Source organism: Coregonus lavaretus (genome assembly GCF_964263955.1).
Source record: "Coregonus lavaretus genome assembly, chromosome: 18".
Lineage (NCBI taxonomy): Eukaryota > Metazoa > Chordata > Actinopteri > Salmoniformes > Salmonidae > Coregonus > Coregonus lavaretus.
Genome location: NC_140005.1, coordinates 23,639,027 through 23,653,139, shown reverse-complemented (window position 1 = coordinate 23,653,139; position 14,113 = coordinate 23,639,027). Strand labels below are relative to the sequence as shown.

The window sequence follows — 14,113 nt, the reverse complement described above, 5'->3', positions numbered from 1 at the left end:
TTTTCTTGGCACAAGCGGAGTATTGCTGATGAAACTGGATTCATTCTTTTTGAGGAAAGAGTTGAATAACAATTAAAGATACTGGTACATTATGTAGGCAGCGTTTTTAATCATTCCAGATTCATGCCAAGAGGAATGGAGTATCTGGTCAGTGTTTCATTCATAATGTGACAGGTGTCACAATAACTACACAGAACAAAAATATAAATGCAACATGTTTCATGAGCTGAAACAAAAGATCCCAGAAATGTTCTATATGCACAAAAAGCTTATTTCTCTCAAATGTTGTGCACAAATTTTTTTACATCCCTGTTAGTGAGCATTTCTCCTTTGCCAATATAATCCATCCACCTGACAGGTGTGGCATATCAAGAAGCTGATTAAACACCATGATCATTACACAGGTGCACCTTGTGCTGGGACAATACAAGGCTACTCTAAAATGTGCAGTTTTGTCACACACCACAATGCCACAGATGTCTCAAGTTTTGAGGGAGCGTGCAATTGGCATGCTGACTGCAAGAATGTCCACCAGAGCTGTTGTCAGAGAATGTAATATTAATTTCTCTACCATAAGCCACCTCCAACATTGTTTTAGAGAATTTGGCAGTACGTCCAACCGGCCTCACAACCGGTGTGGGAAGCGGTTTGCTGATGTCAACGTTGTGAACAGTGCCTCATGGTGGCGGTGGGGTTATGGTATGGGCAGGCATAAGCTACGGACAACGAACACAATTGCATTTTATCGATGGCAATTTGAATGCACAGAAAGAAACCGGGCCATGCAAAACGAACAAACTCATAGGGAGCACAGAAGTGTAGGCGTACATTTTTACTCATTTATTTTACATTTAAATTAGCAGATACCAGCACTGCAACGGCAATTGACTGGCTTGGATTTGGCTACGCTGCAGCCATAGCCCTTGGGGGATTCATGGGATACAAGATAAAAGGTAGTGTCATGTCATTGATAACTGGGCTATTGTTTGGCAGCATAGCAGCCTATGGGGCCTTCATGATTTCAAATGACCCAACCAAGACTTTCTACTCCCTCGTTGCCTCAGGAGCGCTGATAATAGTGATGGGGAATGAGATTCAAGAAATCTGGGAAAATAATGACAGGTGGTATCATGGCAGGACTAAGTTTGCTGATGGTCCTACGACTTCTCTTCATGGGTGTGATTGTAATGTGATTTGAACAATACAACAACCAACTAAAGCAAGACGGAAAATGTCATCGCAAGGGATGAAGTTCCATTTGCACATTTGTTTGTGCTTGCCTATATGTATTTTTGTAATCATACTTCATGTTTATACGTTCTTTAAAGAACTTGATGTTGATCCTGCAACCTATGATCATATTGCTGCTTTTGTCATTCCTAAAGTATGCAGCACTGGGGCAATGATGGTGCACATACACAATGACTAAATGCTATGTGGATGGAGTAAAAAGGTTGTTACTTCCTTGAATAGTTGTGTTGTCTCATAGGACATTGTTTAAGTTGAATGAACTACATGAATGGCTTACAAACAATGACTGAGTAAATTGTTATTGTAAGAAATGTATGAAAAAATGTATGGACTCACTAACTGTAAGTCGCTCTGGATAAGAGCGTCTGCTAAATGACTAAAATATAAAATGTAAAATGTAAATACCATGATGAGATCCTGAGGCCCATTTTTTTTTAAAGGTATCTGTGACCAACAGATGCATATCTGTATTCCCAGTCATGTGAAATCCATAGATTAGGGACTAATGAATTTATTTAAATTGACTGATTTCCTCATATGAACTGTGACTCAATAAAATCTATGAAATTGTTGCATGTAGCGTTTATATTTTTGTTCAGTATATATTGAACATGTACAAAATGGCAACCTAGAAACCATATCTCACAAACAGTGACCAAAATCTTCCCATACACTCCTCTCCTCCCTTTCTCTGTTGCCTCTTGGACAAGGTCAGCATTCTAATCTCCCTCCCAAGTCAAGCACCTTCAAAACAGGCAATATAGACCTTATATATGGGCATTTTTGCAATTGTTATTAATTAGAATGAATGTAGGTCTAATGTACCTAGTTTGGGCTGACAGAGTACCAATCCCCTGCAGCTTCACGTCCTGGCTAACCAGAACATCAATTGAAATGGTTGTCTTGCTTGATAAGGACGTCCATTCCCCCAAGACCGAATACCACAAGTTGTTTGGGCAGTGGCAATGGCAATTGGACTTGCTCCAAGAGATAAGGATAGCCCAATATAAGACCTCTGATTAATTCAGAGTTCTAATATTGGGAAAGACACCGACAAAACATTTCTGCTGTGAACTGCAGCAAGGATAAAGATTGGGAATAATGTTGGCTCAAATTGGGGGTTTGCTGCGTGCCCACTTTAAAAGAAATTAAACAACCAAAAACCTGATAGCTAACTGAAAATTAGACGGGGTGACTCACAAAAGGACCAGATTACAAAAGAGGTCAGGCGTCCCATCTTTTCTCCACAACAAAACTGCAGATTTGGAGAAGTTGAACAGATTTCTGTTAACGAAGATTGTCCCAATTGCACCAGGCCAAGTTGCTCGCCAGAGCAACTACAGGTGAAAGGGGCGTGTCGTTTAGAAACTGCGAAACTGTTTGATCTGTACTCCCGAGTGGCGCAGTGGTCTAAGGCACTGCATCGCAGTGCTAGCTGTGCCACTAGAGATCCTGGTCGTAGCCGGCTGCGACTGGGAGACCCATGGGGCGGCGCACAATTGGCCCTGCGTCGTCCAGGGTAGAGGAGGGAATGGCCGGCAGGGATATAGCTCAGTTGGTGGAGCATGGCGTTTGCAACGCCAGGGTTGTGGGCTCGATTCCCACGGGGGGCCAGTATGAAAAATAAAATAATGTATGCACTCACTAACTGTAAGTCGCTCTGGATAAGAGCGTCTGCTAAAATTACTAAAATGTAAAAACAAAGATTGTCCCAAATGCACCAGGCCAAGTTGCTCGCCAAATCCACTACAGGTGAAATAACTGTTTGATCTGCTCTAGAGGGTTGCTGTGTGCAAAGATATTCTTCTTTGATGAGGTTTTAACGGTTGTTGGCATCCAATAAATGTTGCATTACTGCCACCTACTAGACTGGAGTACAACTCCCTTATACTTTGCTTGAAAAAAAACAAATACCCTACCATCTAACACTACAATCACAAAACAAAAAAATATTAAAACAAATACTCCACTATTTCAATCTATTTAGTCCTACCTCAGGCCAACAACCTGAAAGGATGGGACACCACCACTTAACACACCCTGTAACTCTTCTGATGTCAAGTCTTGAACACCCAAGACGTCCTCTGTAGCTCAGCTGGTAGAGCAGGGCGCTTGTAACGCCAAGGTAGTGGGTTCGATCCCCGGGACCACCCATACGCAAAAAAATATATATATGTATGCACGCATGACTGTAAGTCGCTTTGGATAAAAGCGTCTGCTAAATGGCATATTATTATTATATATACCTCTCTGCAGCTGCCACCACAACCTCAATTTTCTGCTACTTACTTTCCATTCCGGCATTACAGTTGATAACCGTTGCTATAAACGCTGAAAATCCAATCTTACTGAAACATATATCACTTGTTGGCCTATCCCGCTATACTGGTACAGATCTACTACTCACACCACTCCTCTCAGGATCCCTCCCCCTTGACCCATCTTCCTCTACTTTCTTCACTGCCTCAGCATATGACAACTTCTGTATTACTCGAACCCTGGAAACCCTCATTCACTTCCATTTCTCTTCCTGTCTTCAGCTCACTCTGCTTATACTTTCTACCATTCTTCTTTAACAAACCATCTCCTTTTTTCCCGCCATTTTTAACCGACTCAATCTCACCCTCTTCCTCTTCCTCCCTCTCTCTCTTAGACCTCCTCAGCCTCTCTTTTCCCCTCCATTCCTCCTCCGTATTCCAAGTATACGTCTCCTTATGATAATACTGCACTTCTCCTGACATACATCTTGTTCTTGCCATCTCAAGGGACACCATTTAACCGGCTGTCACAATCTCCATACAATCAGCATGAACCCCTCGGGATGTAGCGCTCAACAGTGCATCCCACAGAGCGCGTCTTGATGTTCTTTTTTATCAATAGCTACCGTGACACTTTTCCATTTCAAATAAGCGCGCTCTTCCAACCACCACCACACCACTTCACTCTCTCTCTCTCTCTCTCTCTCTCTCTCTCTCTCTCTCTCTCTCTCTCTCTCTCTCTCTCTCTCTCTCTCTCTCTCTCTCTCTCTCTCTCTCTCTCTCTCCCCTTAGGCTGCTCTCTTTATGTGCACAGATCTAGTCCAAATCTTTACCATTAGGCGGCGCATTTTACCCTTCTGCATGGGGGTCGCGTGACCTCGTTCTATCGTCCTCTGATTACGTTTGGGAACAGCTCAAAATAAAACCATGTTGATATTTCATCAGCTCTCAACTCCCTCATGATTGTTCTTAATGGAGAGTCATGGGACAAACTCCCATAAGAGCATTGGCCTTATTCTGTATGTGTGAGACAGGTTGGCTCTTATGATCAAATCCTATACTGTAGCGTTTTCTGTCATGGCCTCAATTTTCAGAATGAGTTAAACAATTCCGGTTATCCAAGTGATCTTGTCATTTCAGCAGTTGCAGGCTATCCCCTTGCTTTATAGCTAATAAGACAAAATTACATTGGATGACCAAGGATATTACTTCTATCCTCCAAAACCTCTAAATACACTATATATACAAAAGTATGTGAATTAGTGTATTCGGCTATTTAAGCCACACCCATTACTGACAGGTGTATAAAATCGAGCACACCACCATGCAATCTCCATAGACAAACATTGACAATAATGGCCTTACTGAAGAGCTCAGTGTCTTTCAACATGGCACCATCATAGGATGCCACCTTTCCAACAAGTCAGTTCGTCAAATGTCTGCCCTGCTAGAGCTGCCCCGGTCAACTGTAAGTGTTGTTATTGTGAAGTGGAAATGTCTAGGAGCAACAACGGCTCAGCCGCAAAGTGGTAGGCCACACAATCTCACAGAACAGGACCGCCGAGTGCTGAAGCACGTAGCGTGTAAAAATGGTCTGTCCTTGGTTGCAACACTCACTACCGAGTTCCAAACTGCCTCTGGAAGCTACGTCAGCACAAGAACTGTTCGTCGGGAGCTTCTTAAAATGGGTTCCCATGGCCGAGCAGCCTCACAAAAGCCTAAGATCACCATGCGCAATGCCAATCATTGGCTGGAGTGGTGTAAAGCTCGCCGCCATTGGACTCTGGAGCTGTGGAAACGCGTTCTCTGGAGTGATGAATCATGCTTCACCATCTGGCCGTCCGACGGATGAATATGGGTTTGGCAGATGCCAGGAGAAAGCTACCTGCCCGAATGTGGCTGAATGGAAGCAAGTCCCCGCAGCAATGTTCCAACATCTAGTGGAAAGCCTTCCCAGAAGAGTGGAGGCTGTTATAGCAGCAAAGGAGGGGACCAACTCCATATTAATGCCCATGATTTTGGAATGAGATGTTCGACGTGCAGGTGTCCACATACTTTTGGTCATGTAGTGTATATGCTTTCAGTTCAGAGGGTTATGTAGCATTTATATTTTAGTCATTTAGCAGAATCTCTTATCCAGAGTGAGTTACAGTAAGTGAGTGCATAAAAAAAAAAAATCATACTGGCCCCCCGTGGGAATCGAACCCACAACCATGGCGTTGCCATGCTCTACCAACTGAGCTACACAGGGCCACTCAGGTAGCACTCAGGTTAACACCAATGCTTTCACATAGAGCCGGCCATTACTGTAATAAACCCCAAAAGTCTTGATATTAATTGGCTTAGACCAAGCTCTCTATACTTGACTACTTCATGGTACCATGAAGCAAATGAGGCAGAGCTGTAGAAATGTAACATACCGTAATGCAAATGAGAGAATCTTTCTTCTTTATTGTGAAAAAACATTTCAGGAAAGCTTATAACAAACAGAAACACATACTGTACAGTACAAAGCTGAAACTTATTTTCAGTTGCCTTATATTTTAGCAGCACAATTCATGATATCTTTGGAAACATGCACAACACAGATGGATGAGGTACAAACATTTTAGGGAATTACATGTGGGCGGCTATAATCAAATTAGGAACATGATTAGGTGCATACAGAGCTACACAACACAGAAAAGACACACACTCAAAATGATCTTCCTTTACAGAGATCGGTGCATAACATTTTACTTTAAAGGGACAATCCAAGTCATTCAGAAATATTTTGAATCTGTTAGTATCTACAATAGTCTCATGTGATTGTCCACCAAGATCAACCCACCGCCTGACAACCAGCAAACTAAATAGGGATTTGGCAATGTAAATATTGAACCAGTATTACATAAGAGCTTTTTGTGATAGGGGATGGCTTTTATTTGTGTCATAAAAAAAGACAGGGGGTGACCATTTGCTTTGCATTGGACTCGGAGCAACATTCAATATACTTTCATCAACATAATTACTCATTCCAATCAATATTTGCAGAAAAATAATGGAATTGTTGTACTGAACATTGTTTTAGATGCTGCATTGGGATTATCATACAATTCAAGTTGACAACGTTTAAAAACAAAATTCTGCAAAAAAGTGACACATCAAGTACACACCAACATTATATGATATCAAACAATGTGTAGACACAAAAAGAAAACCTCCCAGTTCTATAGAGCATCTCTCCTGTTTAAGCTTTTGACATAGCAATCATCTTTCTATCAGTGTTTCCTGATTGCTGCCGCCACTGAAATTGTGTCTGAATAAAATATATACTATATATATATATATAGAACATATATCTTGAAAATATGGGCAATTTGCCTTAACTCACTGCACAAAACTTTTAAACACCAGAACATGGCACAAACAAAAAGCTTCGTAAAATCTTGCTCTATAAACATAGTAAAACATATGAAAAAAATTTCCCACTCCATAATTCTCTTGTCCTCTCACATTTTAAATGTAGCCTAGGAGCGAGCAACACCAGCTGATTGTGATAAAAAATATATGCACCTATAATTAACCCTAACATATTCTATGGAATCAAAAATAGATATCATAATTCTTCAAAGTCATACATTCATATGCAATAGTGGACTGGATCCTCACGCACTGTAATACACTCTGTAGTACAGAGTCTTATTTCGCCATAGCGAGTAGGAGTTATCAAACTTCAGAAGGTAAGTGCCCTCGCCTGGATACTCATGACTGCCACCTTGCACTGCCATGTGACTGTCCTGACGATACACAGGTAAGATTTCCCCTAGGTTGGAGTTGGCCAATGATTTGGACCCCTTCTCAACATCCCCTGTGTTGACAGGTCCTGCAGGAGACAACACAAATAGTCTTCAAGACAACAACCTCAACTAAATGAATAAGAAGCAGTTAGATGAATTACAAGATCTGAGATCAGTTATTATCAAAGATATTCCTAAACTTTTCAGATTATGAAATATAAAAAATGTGTTGGTAACTAAACACATTTCAAACCAAAAGAGGAGGTGCTTACTGACCTTCTAGCTCATCCTCATCTTCCTCATCACTGGATTCGCTGATGTGGACTGTGATGGCACGGCTGGTGACAGGGGTCCAGTCAAAGTAGATTCCAAAGCCTATGTCATAGCTATCTGTGGCAAACTCCCAGCACACTCGCTTTCCCTCATGGACAGTGGGCACATGTACGGTCATAATGTCTCCTCTGTACACTGTCACCACACTGTCCTTTTCCAGTCGCAGCTTGGCCTTGAGCTCCTTCATCGCCATGGACGTCCACGTGGAGGGAGGCTTTAGTGGGGGCATTTGGGCTAGAGCACAACCATAGACCATATGTGAGGACAACATGGGAACCAAACATGAGCAGAGAGTGTTCAAAATGTGTGTGATAGTAGAGTATCACACAATTAGAGATCCTTTGTCAAATTTATATTTTCAGTATGATCATTCTTTTATCAGTAAGTTGCGATACAGACATCAGAACATGGATGAAAGATATGAGTTCTCTTAAGTGTCAGTAGTTGTGAAACACTAGTGTGTCACCTTTTCTCTCTCCAGGGTTTTGACTATTCCCACTTCGGCTGTTCTCCTCAACATCTCCCCCCATTGCCTGCTGCCCACCAGGAGCCTCCTGCTCCTGATCAACCTGAAAACACACACATGCAACAAGTCTATAGGTGCTTGCAGTATATTCATTACTGCCAATTCATTTCATTGCCATGTCATTTTTTAGGCAGACATGATGTTTACCTCAGCTGGCTGGTCGGACCCCTCTGTGTCATTCGTTCCATCCATATCAGGGTTGCTTATGGGGTGGTTGGAGTTATTTGAGAGGTCTGTGCTCTGGAGCCTGTACACAGACAGATGACCAGTCTAATCAAATTTCTAATCACAATTCAACAAACAATGCAATTGTGCTATGTGAGGCATACATAAAAACCGTCAATGCATTACAAATATTCAACATTTTTGTGATGTATTTCAATTGTATTCAGTTATAGCACGTTTCAGGAACGAAGTACAGTAGCTAAAAAGCAAAATATCAAAGTAGGAATCAGCAACAGGTGAGTTACCTGTCTAGCGGATTGGTCTCCCAGTTTTTTGACGTTATCCCTGGGAAAGAGGAAACCGACAACGCTGTCAATCTTGATTGAAGCTCGGATGTAGCCTCTAATTTCTCCATCGCTAAAATGAATGCATAAACACTTTTCAGTCTCGCTCTAAATCGCGTACTGTATTCCCTCCTCTCTCTCTCGCACACGCACACACTTGTCTTTAGCACTAAATTGCAGTTTACCATCATATCAGAGGAGAATGTCTGGAAGGCATTCAGATCATGCATAAAAGAAAAACAAATACAGAATGAAACAAACAAAATGCTGTATCGCATTAGTGGGAACCAAGACTGTTGTCAGGGCGTGTCTGCCGGTTTTGACCAGCAGAAGTGACTTTCCGTAACAGGATAGGAGAACATACGCAGCAGGTTAGGAGAATTAACATGGCAGGTTATGATAATTAGGTTAAGGTTAGGAAAAGCGTTAGCTAAAATTGTTCCCGACGCGACTCAAACATATAGCTACAACCAGGTCTGCCCTGAGAACGGTATTGGTTTCCACTAATGCGATGCTGCCTAGCTAGCTAGCTAACGTCAAAGCCCGACTGATGCGCGCGCAGTTACAAAGTTACATTTCTAGCTATCTTTTTGGTCACATAATTTCAACATTTGTAACCAATTTTGCTGTTAGTAGCAAGCTGCTGTCCCCGCGGAGCAATGACTGCACCCTGCTGAGCTGGACGTATATGCTAGCTAGCTATAGCCTTCGTAAATGCTAGCTAGCTAGTCTTATGATCATCTGACATTCTTTGGATCTATGCGACATATTGTTACTCGTCAACAAGTTATAATTAAATAAAAAACCTACCTGAGATAATCATGTGATAATGATTTGTTGTATTCCTGCTTGGCTAGTTCCAGGTTTTTCTCCGGAAATGTAGGTAGCACACGAGCCAACGTTATCTGATCTGTCAAAACTCCGTTCAGACTGCGCAGAAAAATTCTCATCCAGAAAATAACAGATTTTGGTATTGCCGTAATTTAACGAGTATTAGCGGAATTTGACGATGTTAATCGTGAGAAAGTTGTTTCCTCTCTACTTGCCTCTGCAGGTACAGTAATATTACCGTGACTGACAAATCAAAATGTTCATTACACTCTGGGAATACTAAGACTTCGTTGAGGGATACATTTCAGGATTTCGTGTGCAGACAAAGCCACGTCAACTAGGCCTACAGCTTGATGATTATGATGATGAACACTGAATAAAGCAGTGGAGAAATGATTGCCTGGTGTTGGTTGATGATGTATGGATAGATGTATGGATGGTCCCCATCCTTATGTCCATGCCCTGATGATAACCTGAGATTGTTATACATTTTACAGAGTAAATGAATTGATCTGATACAAAATATACTCAATCCCTTTATTTTACTCTGTTACAGTTTGTGAGTAAATCAACATCACACAATATCAGATGTTTTACAATGATTTGGTGTTATGACAGACAGTTCCATCATTGGGTTTTCCAGTCTCTTTCTTTCCCTTCAGTTGAGCCACCATTACTGAATTGTATAGAGCAGAGACGCAATCCTGCATAATGTTGTTTCTCGATATAAAGCACGATAATGGTGTCTCCTTAGACTGAACATCAACTAAATTAATCCAGGGGAAAGACCTTGACAACATGGGAGACAAATGAAAAATGATGATTAGTTAGCCAAATCATTAATTTGTGTTAAAAAAAAGTATATGTTTGTCATTCTATTCCTGGGTATTTTTGAGTTTCAACACAGGTTACATTAAATATGTAAGTTAACTTTTCTCATTAGAAAAACCCTTTGTACAAAATGTGTGCAAAATGAAAACTTACTCATCTGGCGTCAGGGAAGATGCATAGGAGGAATTGACAAAATTATTCAGGATGAATGCCACAGTGCCTGGACCTTTTAACTGGAACAGCTCATTGATCAGCCCAAGGGCTTCAGTGGATCCCACATTTGCCGCGGTGCACATGTTCAAGAGACTGTACAACAACCCAAACAGCCACTTTGGATCCAGACAGAGCCCACCTAAATAGGAAAATGGATCAGATATCTTATCTTGTATGTCTGAATATACCATCAGACATTTACATTTCGTACAGTAAATATGCAGTAAGTGTCCACACCAATAATTACCAACCTCTCATGGCAAGAGGACAGGATGCATCTATTACTTCTGGGTCTTTCAAAGCCATGGTCACATGACCTCGGGAAAGCCACATGTTGACAGAGTCACAAGCCACAAACTCATACTGTGGTTTGAGAATGAAGCTGTGACCAAGAAGCTGTGCCAATCTTTAAAAAAAAACATAATATAGAATCCAGCAGGTGTGGATGGAGTTATACAAAGATATGAGTTTTTGAGGAAATTTTTTCGGGACAATGATTTGAATGGCAGGTAATATTTCTTGCCAATAACACAAGGGTTTTGGAGATCTTTTAAATGAGTTTTTACCTGTTTAAAGGTACGGCAGAGAGGAAGCTGTACACCAGGCAGTGCTTTGGCAGGTGGGATTGGAGCTCTGCACACACCTTGGGTAGGTGAGAGGGAAGGCAACAGAGGAACAGCACATCTGCCCAGGCCACCAATCGCTGGTTGTCAAAGTAACACATGATACCCCTCTTCACAAATTCCTCTGTTATTTACAAGGTGAAAATATATTACATTCAATACATTGTTATATTTGTAGTTTATGCCATTTGTTCCTTTCATTTTATTTTTCAATTACCTAGAGTTTCAGGCCTCCTGGAGGAAATGTTGATTTGTGATGGTTTTAGGCCATTCTTTTCAAGAAGCACTTGGACCAGCTGTTTTCCAATGTGTCCCCCTCCAAGCACACCAACAGTCAGACCTTTTCCTTTTTTAGATACATTTGATGGCAGTAAAACCGTATCTATATCTGCAAATTGTCTAGGTAGGCCAATGCTTTCTCTACAAAAAAGAAAATGTGTTTTAGAGTTAAGGCCTTTCTCATCTATATATATATATATATACACAGTTGAAGTCGGAAGTTTACATACACTTAGGTTGGAGTCATTAAAACTTGTTTTTCAACCACTCCACAAATTTCGAGTTAACAAACTATAGTTTTGGCAAGTCGGTTAGGACATCTAGTTTGTGCTTGACACAAGTAATTTTTCCAACAATTGTTTACAGACAGATTATTTCACTTATAATTCACTTTATCACAATTCCAGTGGGTCAGAAGTTTACATACACTAAGTTGACTGTGCCTTTAAACAGCTTGGAAAATTCCAGAAAATGATGTCATGGCTTTAGAAGCTTCTGATAGGCTAATTGACATAATTTGAGTCAATTGGAGGTGTACCTTTTTTTACATTTTAGTCATTTAGCAGACGCTCTTAACCAGAGCGACTTACAGGAGCAATTAGGGTTAAGTGCCTTGCTCAAGGGCACATTAACGTCATTTAGCAGACGCTCTTAGCCAGAGCGACTCACAAATTGGTGCGTTCACCCTATAGCCAGTGGGATAACCACTTTACAATTTGGGGGGGGGGGGGGTTAGAAGGAATACTTTAGCCTATCCCAGGTATTCCTTAAAGAGGTGGGGTTTCAAATGTCTCCGGATGGTGGTGAGTGACTCCGCTGTCCTGGCGTCGTGAGGGAGCTTGTTCCACCATTGGGGTGCCAGAGCAGCGAACAGTTTTGACTGGGCTGAGGGGGAGCTGTGCTTCCGCAGAGGAAGGGGAGCCAGCAGTGGATGTATTTCAAGGCCTACCTTCAAACTCACTGCCTCTTTGCTTGACATCATGGGAAAATCAAAAGAAATCAGCCAAGACCTCAGAAAAAAACATTGTAGACCTCCACAAGTCTGGTTCATCCTTGGGAGCAATTTCCAAACGCCTGAAGGTACCACGTTCATCTGTACAAACAATAGTACGCAAGTATAAACACCATGGGACCACGCAGCCGTCATACCGCTCAGGAAGGAGACGCGTTCTGTCTCCTAGAGATGAACGTACTTTGGTGCGAAAAGTGCAAATCAATCCCAGAACAACAGCAAAGGACCTTGTGAAGATGCTGGAGGAACCAGGTACAAAAGTATCTATATCCACAGTAAAACGAGTCATATATCGACATAACCTGAAAGGCCGCTCAGCAAGGAAGAAGCCACTGCTCCAAAATCGCCATAAAAAAGCCAGACTACGGTTTGCAACTGCACATGGGGACAAAGAAATGTCCTCTGTTTGGCCATAATGACCATCGTTATGTTTGGAGGAAAAAGGGGGTAGCTTGCAAGCCGAAGAACACCATCCCAACCGTGAAGCACGGGGGTGGCAGCATCATGCTGTGGGGGTGCTTTGCTGCAGGAGGGACTGGTGCACTTCACAAAATAGATGGCATCATGAGGAAGGAAAATTATGTGGATATATTGAAGCAACATCTCAAGACATCAGTCAGGAAGTTAAAGCTTGGTCGCAAATGGGTCTTCCAAATGGACAATGACCCCAAGCATACTTCCAAAGTTGTGGCAAAATGGATTAAGGACAACAAAGTCAAGGTATTGGAGTGGCCATCACAAAGCCCTGACCTCAATCCTATAGAACATTTGTAGGCAGAACTGAAAAAGCGTGAGCGAGCAAGGAGGCCTACAAACCTGACTCAGTTACACCAGCTCTGTCAGGAGGAATGGGCCAAAATTCACCCAACTTATTGTGGGAAGCTTGTGGAAGACTACCCAAAACGTTTGACCCAAGTTAAACAATTTAAAGGCAATGCTACCAAATACTAATTGAGTGTATGTAAACTTCTGACCCACTGGGAATGTGATGAAAAAAATAAAAGCTAAAATAAATCATTCTCTACTATTATTCTGACGTTTCACGATTTTTAAATAAAGTGGTGATCCTAACTGACATAAAACAGGGAATTTTTACTAGGATTAAATGTCAGGAATTGTGAAAAACTGAGTTTAAATGTATTTGGCTAAGGTGTATGTACACTTCCGACTTCAACTGTATATATATTTAAGTAGGCCTAACAAAATGATTGCCTAGAGTGTTCTACTGTATTGTGTGGGATATTGTGTTGTGAGTTTCCAAGCATACCTCAATGAATATGCAAGTTTGCATAAGAAGGCTGCATGTACACATCCACATACAGTCAATCCAGTAGCACGTGCACGAAGGAATAATAATTCTTTTTCATGTTCACTTAATCCACACTCGAAGCCAAGGGTGTTCAGTTTTACAGTGAAGTCCAACATCGTCTGAAAAGTTCAGCAAAGGGTGGGGATGAAATCAATGTAGCGCTTTACGTTCAGTGTTTACTCGACACATTGTGTAGCATTGTATATGACATGACAGTGTAAGGTTACAATATTGTATCATTATTTGCACAAGAACGGTATGCGAGTGCAACAAACTTACCATCTCCGGGCAGTTTGTAGCGTTCCCACTGTTTCTATGGTAACCAACCCGTGGGTGTGTCCTCTTTATTTTGCCTCCAC

The 14,113-nt window shown here is 41.6% G+C and overlaps 2 protein-coding genes across 3 annotated transcripts; both read right to left on the bottom strand.

Annotated features, from left to right (window-relative positions):
• Positions 1-5,936: 5,936 nt before the first annotated feature.
• Positions 5,937-9,588, bottom strand: LOC311145942 (protein TMED8-like). Of its 2 annotated transcripts, none has more exons than XM_084182345.1 (6): positions 9,467-9,588; positions 8,618-8,729; positions 8,295-8,394; positions 8,088-8,190; positions 7,565-7,855; positions 5,937-7,374 (listed from the first exon to the last, which is right to left on the bottom strand). In XM_084182345.1, the coding sequence occupies exons 1-6, from the start codon at positions 9,477-9,479 to the stop codon at positions 7,157-7,159; spliced, it is 837 nt and encodes a 278-aa protein (XP_084038471.1). In that variant the 5' UTR covers positions 9,480-9,588; the 3' UTR covers positions 5,937-7,156. The 2 variants fall into 2 exon arrangements, with proteins under 2 accessions (XP_084038471.1, XP_084038472.1); XM_084182346.1 differs by having other exon boundaries at positions 7,064-7,374; positions 8,618-8,657; positions 9,467-9,574.
• A 492-nt stretch (positions 9,589-10,080) lies between these two features.
• Positions 10,081-13,870, bottom strand: noxred1 (NADP-dependent oxidoreductase domain containing 1; the record flags this gene model as incomplete). Its single annotated transcript, XM_084181607.1, has 6 exons — positions 10,081-10,276; positions 10,472-10,670; positions 10,783-10,937; positions 11,098-11,278; positions 11,372-11,574; positions 13,713-13,870. The coding sequence occupies 6 exons, from the start codon at positions 13,868-13,870 to the stop codon at positions 10,081-10,083; spliced, it is 1,092 nt and encodes a 363-aa protein (XP_084037733.1).
• Between the last annotated feature and the right edge of the window lie 243 nt (positions 13,871-14,113).

Excerpts from the sequence above, each read along its gene's own strand:
- LOC311145942 (XM_084182345.1), bottom strand. Across the intron at positions 8,395-8,617 it reads GAGACCAATCCGCTAGACAG|GCTCCAGAGCACAGACCTCT; the intron begins GTAACTCACCTG and ends GTCTGTGTACAG. Across the intron at positions 8,191-8,294 it reads GGTCCGACCAGCCAGCTGAG|GTTGATCAGGAGCAGGAGGC; the intron begins GTAAACATCATG and ends GTGTGTTTTCAG.